The 9431-nt window shown below is 31.0% G+C and overlaps 3 protein-coding genes across 4 annotated transcripts; 2 read left to right on the top strand and 1 right to left on the bottom strand.

The window, feature by feature from the left end:
• Positions 1-8: 8 nt before the first annotated feature.
• Positions 9-826, bottom strand: LOC126770766 (cytochrome b-c1 complex subunit 7-like). The gene is made up of 3 exons (XM_050490316.1): positions 658-826; positions 536-583; positions 9-311 (listed from the first exon to the last, which is right to left on the bottom strand). The coding sequence occupies exons 1-3, from the start codon at positions 686-688 to the stop codon at positions 64-66; spliced, it is 327 nt and encodes a 108-aa protein (XP_050346273.1). The 5' UTR covers positions 689-826; the 3' UTR covers positions 9-63.
• Positions 827-2283: 1457 nt separating this feature from the next.
• Positions 2284-5803, top strand: LOC126769810 (lipoyltransferase 1, mitochondrial). Of its 2 annotated transcripts, none has more exons than XM_050488710.1 (4): positions 2284-3120; positions 3595-3702; positions 4098-4299; positions 4545-5803. In XM_050488710.1, exons 1-4 carry the CDS (start codon positions 2578-2580, stop codon positions 4937-4939), a joined length of 1248 nt encoding a protein of 415 aa, XP_050344667.1. In that variant the 5' UTR covers positions 2284-2577; the 3' UTR covers positions 4940-5803. The 2 variants fall into 2 exon arrangements, with proteins under 2 accessions (XP_050344667.1, XP_050344666.1); XM_050488709.1 differs by having other exon boundaries at positions 4086-4299.
• Positions 2292-2444, top strand: LOC126769834 (uncharacterized). Its single transcript, XM_050488717.1, has one exon. The coding sequence runs from the start codon at positions 2292-2294 to the stop codon at positions 2442-2444; it is 153 nt and encodes a 50-aa protein (XP_050344674.1).
• Positions 5804-9431: the final 3628 nt, after the last annotated feature.

Here is a 9431-nt window from a genome sequence, read left to right as displayed (position 1 = left end):
AGTAAACATAATGGTACTGCTAAATTTAATTAAATTAATATATTAACATAATAAGCAAAGAATTTAATATTCTTTCTCCCATTCCTCACGCTCCTTCCTCTCTTTCTTGACCTGATCGACAATGGGTGTAAGGTAGAGTTTATCCTCTTCAAATTTAGTCCATTCCTCCTTTGGCAGAATCGATTTTTGCATGGAAAGTTGAATAGCACGAATCATACGGAAATTACGTTCATCTACTACATGCCCAGGAAGACGGCGCAGTGCCTCTTGCACATCTTCATCCTCATACAAACAGTCGTCACGATGCAGACCTGGAATTAAGTAAGTGCTTTTAAAGGGCAAATATGTAAAGTTACACTTTAAAGTTGTTTTCATGTAAAGCTTGAAAATATACTGGTTAACAATTCGAATTATTATATATCCTGCTACTAAAAATAAAAACTATTTAAAAAAGTGTCAATTTATTTGAAATTCGATAAAATTTATGGTCTTGGAGAAATTATAAATATTGAACATTTCATAAATTTAAACATACCATATTTATTGAATCCTGATAGGTTATAAGCCCATTTACTCAGGCTATCTGAAAATCATTGAAAATGGTTATATAACAGGAAAAAATTACAAGAAAACACCTATTAAGAGAGAAACACTTACTGTAAAGAACAGCAGTAGTCCTTAAAGCCATGATGATGAAATATAATTCGCAATAAGTGCGAGCTGAATTACTTCACAAATAAAATATTTTTTCTGCGGACGATGGGCGATTAAAACTGACGTTACGATGAAGTAGTGTCACTGCGACAATTTATGACAGTGACAATTACATTGAAAAATCAATGTTTCAATTTGAAAAAGCTTCGTGAAAAATACACAAAATATCTATTTATGTGAAGATATTTCGTGTAATATTTTTGTCAGATAACTAACTGTTGTATAGTTTTTAGGATATTTCAATTTATAATAATTGAAACATATTGCTTATAGCTGCCATACTCAACCTTTTCTTTACGGGGGCCATAAACATGTGATAGTCATGGTATCGCGGGCCGCAAACAAAAAATATTTAGGTAATGATTTTTTAGGTTTCAGAATTGTTACAAATTGAATTAAACAACTGAACAGATTTATCGCGTATTAAACATTTTTTTTATAATTTCCTGACGTTCCAAGCATTTTGCAGTATCCGTGGTCACAAGCAGTTGCTTAATTCAAATTATTTAGGTATTTTTAATAAAAACCCTCGAAATTTAAAATAGTTGAAAACAAAGTAACAGCAGGTTACAAAACACACAAATACAAAATCCGGAAGGCCGCAGTACAGCTGGCTTATAGGCATGACCCAATATTCAGGGGTATTTGAAAAAAAATCCATTGATTTTCACTCAGTCTATGATAGAGGAGCAGTGCCCAATAAATTGAACATTGGAAGCAAACTTTGTACTTTTTTTTTTAAAGTAGCATATTTCCCTAACCTAACCCCTAACCTATCTAATGGAAATTGTTCTGCTAAGTATTTTTTGTTTGGGGCATTTTTGGTGTGGAACATATTCTTAATCCGTTAATTATTAAGTGGCTGTATTGACGATTTGTTGTTTTTCTGTTTCTTGACAATCTGACACTGACAGTTTTACATCCAGCATAACAGAATTAAACAGATCACAGAATGCCTTTACCAAAAAAAGTATGTAGGTAGTTATAGATATTAAATACACATAATATCAATTTATAACTACATATATAATAATACTTATGCAAAAACGTAAAAATATATTATTTCTTAAACAATTTGGGTGAATATAATCACAACGCTTATAATTGATTAATTAGAGAGTAGATTACATAAGTTAACTAGCATTTATATGTTTTTATCAAGAAGACTAGATTTCATATTTATTTTACAGATACTATATTAAAGCGTTTTAATCATGATACGATGTTGCAGATAAATACAACGACACGACAACGAATGATAAAACTGCTGCTCGTGCCCGATTCGTGTCTCTTATCAATATATTTGTTTGCTAGTCTTCAAGTGAACTTCGAATGCCCTCGCCCGACCTCCAGTTCCTTGGCCCGCTTATCACTATCAGCATGAATAAAATGAGACGTCAGAAGGTAAAGAATTCACACTTTGTTACGCGCTCGTGCAAGTCTGTACATTTCGTAGATTTCATTAATTTATAGCCATTTTATTAATTATAATTTCTATATTTTCTTTAATAACATCAAGTTAGTGTTAATTAACTTGTTTGGTGATTTTTTTCTTCATCCTGCATCCAAGAGGAGGAATGCCAAGTGACTGTCGGGACTGTTTGGGGATTCGTTTTCGAATTAACACCCTGCACCAGACCTGGAAGTGGCTTCATCAGACTATCGCCTTACACGAATACCTGATCTCCCTTTCTTCGGCTGATACTGACGCTTGTTGCTCTATGCATTAGTGGACTCATATTTATAGTGTTTTGTGACTTTAACATAGACTTTTAATTTAAGAAATTTAGATTTAAGGTATTGCCTGTCATAGGTTCATAGAAAAAAGTATCAGTTTATCATTACATAATTATAAAAGTAAATATGGCACAATCAATGATGAGGAAGATTACATTGAGCAACATGTTTGTCATGGTGGGATTGACAAGAAGAGCTAGTTCTAGAAGCCTAGCCACAGGTAAAAATTTGTTGGTGAAGAAGTCCAGCAATGAGTTACCACCAGAAGGGGAGATCACAAAGTCAGTATTTATGTCCCAGTCCACGGACATATACACAAACTTGGCTCTAGAGGATTGGATGTACCGTAACATGGACTTTAGTAAGCATCATGTTATGATGGTTTGGCGCAATGAGCCATGTGTTGTTATTGGAAGACACCAGAATCCTTGGCTTGAGGCTAATGTGCCTTTCTTATCTGAGAAGGAAATAGCACTGGCTCGTCGCAATAGTGGAGGTGGCACTGTATATCATGACCGTGGCAACTTGAATATTACTTTCTTTACACCTAGAGAAAGATATGACAGAAAGTACAACTTGGAGCTCATCAAAAGAGCATTATTCAGGGGTTTCGGAATTAAATCTATCATCAACGATCGTCATGATATTATTGTGAGAGATAAATATAAAGTATCCTTTTTGAAAATTAAAATTCATTATTATAAATAGTTACTATTATAAAAAATCATTTTGCTACCCATATCAATAGTAATTATTCCTGAAGCTGTTTTTTATAACAAAATAATTAATTTATTCTAATTATATAGCTGCTACAACTTTTAACCCTTATTAATAATATTATAATAGAGAATATAAAAGTTTTTAAACTCTTTTGTCCTTAATATCTGTTTATCTGTACAAGCATTAAGTAGATATAACATTTTTATTAATATTGTTAGTGTTCTTTTACATGCTGATTAATTTAGACAATGTTTATGGTACTAAATTAAAAAGAGTCCAACAGATATATTCATCTTAAATTAGTTTAAAGTTTAAGTGAATGGCAGATACAGCTTATTACAATTATAATTTGTGACAAATTAGCATAAAAGAATTTTTTTATTATAATATATATAAAATTAGTTTCCTTAATAATATTATAAGATTTCTGGAACGGCTGCAAAATTAGGACGTTTGACTGCATATCATCATTGCACACTTCTAGTCAATGCCAATAAGGCAGATCTCAGCAAAGCACTAGCAAAGAGAGAGGTAAGCTTGCTTGATTTAATTTTTTTTTTATTGAATCTATCTTTTAACATTGCAGCAAATTTTTAAATCAATAACAATGTTTCGACATTTGACGACAGTAGTTAACCTAATACCTACATGACAGTTTATTTACATTTTCTATTATTCATTGAAGTCAGGGATCATGTTGCTGGTATATGACTCATTTTATTGTCTTCATTAATAGAAGATGCTTTAATAATGTATTATATAGAATTAACATACAACATTGTTATGATGCTACTTTGTAACTAAGAAACATTACATTACATTTTCTTTTTTTATTAACACTTTTGTGCTACTAACATTTACACCTGCTTTATTCCTTCCATATACACATGTTAAGAACAGTTAATTCTATTTAGCATGGCATACAGACGAACGCGACCCCCTCCACACCATCACCCGTGGTGAATTTATCGGACATGGACAACAGGGTCACCGTCGAGAATCTTCAGACCGCAGTTGGCTACGAATACCTCAGGACACCTGCTCTGCAGTTGGAAGATGGTGGTGAACGACAAATCTCAAAACAGAGAGGGTTTCAATTCATAAATCCTACTGAAGACTGGTTTCCAGGTAGAATATAATGTGTTCTAAAATATGAGCTGTATATTAAATTAGAATTTGGAATTAATTTTATGACAAATATTCAAATTTAATTTGTTTAGAGAGATAACATTTTAGTTACATGCTAAAATTATAAAATCCTTGTATTACATTCAGTCAACTACATTTACATTTAAAGTAAGACATTAAGATTATCTGCTTGATTTAAAAAATACATATTAGGAATTTATTAATGGTTAAATTATTTTTATCAGGTCTATCAGAATTGAAGAATGAACTTCAGACATGGGATTGGTCGTTTGGTCGCACTCCTGTGTTCACTGTGAGCCGTTCATTTCCCGTGCCGGCGGAGCTACTTGCTCCATCCAAGGTCTACTCTGCCACTCAGGAGTTGGTTATCAATATGACAGTGGAGAAGGGTCTCATAAACGATGTCACACTTAACATTCCCCCTGGCCTTGTCGAATCCGGATTCCACGGGGAGGCATCCGTCATCACCCATTTGAAAGGGAAAAGGTTTACGTCTGAAGCCCTTAACGCCCTCCAAGAAGCGATGCTCACGCGTCACACAAGTGGAGATGTGAAAAAGTTGGATGACAAGGAACAGTTCGTCGCGAAATGTTTCGATCAAGTCGTTAATACAGTTTAGTTTAATTACATATTAAATCCAGTGGTGCTGTGTTTAGTGTATATGTGTTTAATGTATCGTGGCGTTGTTATTATACATAATGCTATTTTGTTTGTCCACTGGTTGTAAATTTTATCTATGTTATATGGATATTAAGATGGTACAAAGGTTAAATCGTAAAATGTATATTGGTACTTGTGATTTTGGAACATTGATACAGTTTAATATTGTTATTATCTTGTTATATATTTTTCAAAGCTTCTTCAATCGATTATTTAGTTAAAGCTAAAATTACCATATTTGCTTTGTTATTGTGTTCTTTTAGTTTAGTGTTTTATCATATAATGTGAGAGACGCGTTTTGTATGTTGCATGCTTTACAACCTCGTCTTGTTTTGATTTTATTATTAGAATGATACATTCGGATTTAATATCTATGCAACATCTTGTTACGTGTCTCTAGGGTCCTGCGTTTCGTACTTTTGAATCGAACGCTACAAGAATGCATCATATCATTTGTTTTAATTAAATTTTAATTTCTTTACCGAATTAATGTACCCAATTTATTTTTACTTATAGTACATATTGCGTAGCATGTATTCTGTAACGTTTTTATGTCTAGATTTCTATTTAACCTAACCATTTCATCGCTCACCCACATCGTTTCACAAGATCTGCCCGAAACGGGTACTTTTTTATATGGAATGGACATAAGGCACATCTAGTATAAGTAGGTTTTTTTAAGTTAATCTTATCGATAAGGTAATGTAAACTTTTCTATCCATTATTACTTTTGATATTAGACAATTATTTAGGACTAAGTAACAAATTTTATCTCATTGTATTTTATGATGTTTTGAAATAAATAAAATAGTATATTATTGTATTCCTGTTTTTTATTCAAAAATAAATACATAAGTGAAGCTCATATGATGCGAATTCTTTGTGTATTTATTATTATATATACACAGATTCGGTATACCCGTCAATTTTATATAATACTAACTGACGTCTCAAGGGGAAGGTCGTTCATCTACACAATATAAGTTGATTACAAAGGATTGCCTAATCCGTTGAAGCCTTATGATCCAAGCTTCGGTAACAAAGTTGCAACAATAAAGCGCCGCGAACAAGTACTGGATTAATGAAAAAATGCGCATTTGTCCTCGCACAATAAAAACTTGCTTGAGGCTTGCTCTTCCTCTCGCTTTCTGAAGAGCCGGGTGGTGGTCGTTGGCCGGCGCATGCGCAGGCAGTCTACGTTCGTTCTCAGTGCGCGCGCACCGTGCGCCATATTGTCTTATCGTGCGTTGTCATGACGACCGCGTATGTAAAGCAATAACATTAATCGCGGGATATTTGAATTTTGTGAAGTGTCTGTTAAATGTATTAAAGCTTATTGATTTAAGTAAGTATGATGGAAGGTTGAAGATATATTATAATACTACTGTTATTATATTAATATAGCTATCTATTATCATAAAAGATTTTCATATTTATTTATAATACTATTGGCATGGTTTTCTCTGTCAAAGACTAGAAGACTGTTCTGATTTCATCTATAACAATATATATGCAATATGCTTTTTATTTTAAAAGCACCGATATATATATGATAAATGCGTATAAAACTTGGATTTTCATTGTAAGGCTATCAATTTATAAATTTTATATTTGTAAAAATACTAAAAATGTTGATGAAAATAAGTTAAATTTATGCAAACTCGAAAACAAGTAGGTAGGTACTATTATTTTGAATAGTTACCCATAAGTGTATTTTGAAGAGGGTTTTTAAAGTAAATATTCACCACATGCATTTTTAATCAGAAAAAGATTATTATTTTAAAATGTACTGATTTTTTCAAAAAAGCTTATGGCATTTCGTTTTATAAATGAAAAATTTAATTTTAAAAAACATTAAGAATCAAATCAAATTAAGGGTACAAAAAGTTAAATTAAATTGCGGGTTGATGACGATTAAAAAAAATAAAGATGAAATAAAATAGATATTTTACAATCAGTTTACAAATTTCCACTTTGATTTTTTTTAATTCCAAAAATTCATACTTACAAAATAATAATTCACGTATTCTGCGTATTAAAGTTTCAATAACATTATTATTATAAACTTAAAATTAGTAAGCTACGCTAAGATTATGGTTTGTGAATTGAAATTGATGTCAAAACTTATTAGGCACTTATATAAATACTTTTTTTGTCTGGAAATACTCGTTGAAAAGTTTCCGATCGTGTATTGAACCCTAAAAAAGTTGTTGACAGATTTTATTATTTAAACGTAAAATTTTTATTTACGCAATACATACAATGCATTCAACCAATTTATGTGCTTACATACAAATTTCAGTTACAAATCTAAATATACGAGGCAGGGTGGACTTTTATGGGTTTTAAAAATAAGGTACGCAAGGTAGGTAAGGCCTATATGTACTCACGAAACGATAAAACGCTTAAATTATTTTATTTTATTAACCTTAACCTGGATATATATTTATTTATATTATATATGTTGTTTGTGATCTTCACTAAATTTACTAAATATTACTTCATAATCTAAATATCGGATAATAGATATTAGATGTGTGTAATTGATTTTATATAAAGATAATTTGATAGTTTGGTTTGAATTTTGCTTTAAGAAAACGCGTTGCACTCTTATATAAACAACGTACAGTGTGCGAAAATTTATGCGGAATAACATAATTAAAATAAAATATATACTAGCTATTTCTTGGTCATTAATTATGTTATGTATTGGTAAGATTATGTACCTAGTAGTTGCTGAACTTGTGATTTTATTTTAAATAATATTATATGTTTCCCTGCAGTCAGGCTAGAAACTATTTTAATTTCAGAAATTATGTCATAGTAAATACGAGTAATCAATAATTAAAATTATACGCATTACTATTCGCGACTTATACCATTTTTTTTTATTTAAAAAAAGATACATACTCTTTGAGTATAAAATCACTACGTTTTAAGGGAAACGGACGAGTTAGTAGGCCTTTTCATACTAAGTGGTCACTATCGTTATGAGACGTTACAAGAAGTAAAAACACTATTCACATTGTCAATATTTTTATAATATATATAATTGTATTAAAAATTAAATGACCGTGCAAAGGAAATTAAAATTTTAGTTAATCTTGACAAAACAGTTGAAACTTTTAATCTACTTCTTAAAATTATGTTATTAAGTACTACGTAAATTGTATTTGAATAAATAATCGTAGGTTACATAATATTATAACAGGAACGATAATGCGACGCGCAGGGCGCTCGCGCTCTTTAAGTTTGACTACTATAGAATGCAATCTTGCAACAAAATTTCAACCCTGGTATTTGCAGGACTGCAAATGCTTAGTCATCCGAAATCCAGTTTGCGACATCTCGAAGAAAACTAGAATATACTATATAAGATCAAATATCAGAGAGCTAGTTCACCGATCTATGCTCGCATCGTCTGATAAATGGGATCTGTTCATTTTTTATCTATTTTTTGCGATTAATTTAAATTGTAGGATTTACGGGAATAGACGTACGTCATCCCGTATTTTCAAATCCTAGTTCTTCATTCCTAAATCATTTCAAAAGCACTCTACCTACCATTTAATCTCAAGATTTTATTTTGCACGTCCATATGTATTTTATTAGTAATATTGCTTGTATCTTTTTTATAATTGTATATTTCGTCGGTAGATCATTGGCGTGACCTTCGCTTCTGGCTCTCAATGTAAACAGATACAATGTTTACAGATTTAAAATGATATTGAAGAGAAAGTGGTAATATTTCGATCACAACAAGTCCATGTTTAGATTGCTAGATTATCTTATCATTAACAGGAAGCAGCACTGACTTGATTTATATAATTACATAATGATAGTAATATTGCTTTCAATAAATTTTGTGTTCCGTCTAGAAATCACACGTCCGGCTGAATCCGCAGCAAATTATCATATCACGCTAACGATGTAGAAACACAGTTCGACTATTTCATTTCATTTCATTTCGGACACGCTCGTCTGAACCTACTTACCTAAAAGGTTCGTGAACGGAATGTAATGATGATTACATTTCGAATTTGAAAAAGTCTTATATTTTTATAATACGTCAATTTCTTTATTGCGTAAATACTCACTAGGAATAACTTTTGGAAATAGAATATTGTTTATTAAAATATTACAGAGATTTATATGTGACATAATTATTATGTACCTACTATTTATTTTATCTTACTGTAAATTTAATTAAAAAGTTGTGGATGTAAGCTTAAAATATTCCAATATCCATTGCATATTTTTAAAAACCTTAGGAACGAAGTCGATATTAAAATTTGATTTGAAGAGTACAAATTTACGAAATGTAATTTGTGGACGTTATATAAATATTTTTTAGATCTCGATTAACTCAACATCGATGCAATTTATTTATAGTAAGTCTTCTTTTGTAGTTTAATGAAATAAAAAGTACACGATAAAATCAAATGTATTAT

This window comes from Nymphalis io, chromosome 1 (genome assembly GCF_905147045.1).
Source record: "Nymphalis io chromosome 1, ilAglIoxx1.1, whole genome shotgun sequence".
Classification (NCBI taxonomy): Eukaryota; Metazoa; Arthropoda; class Insecta; order Lepidoptera; family Nymphalidae; genus Nymphalis; species Nymphalis io.
This window is presented reverse-complemented; position numbering and strand designations above follow the sequence as displayed.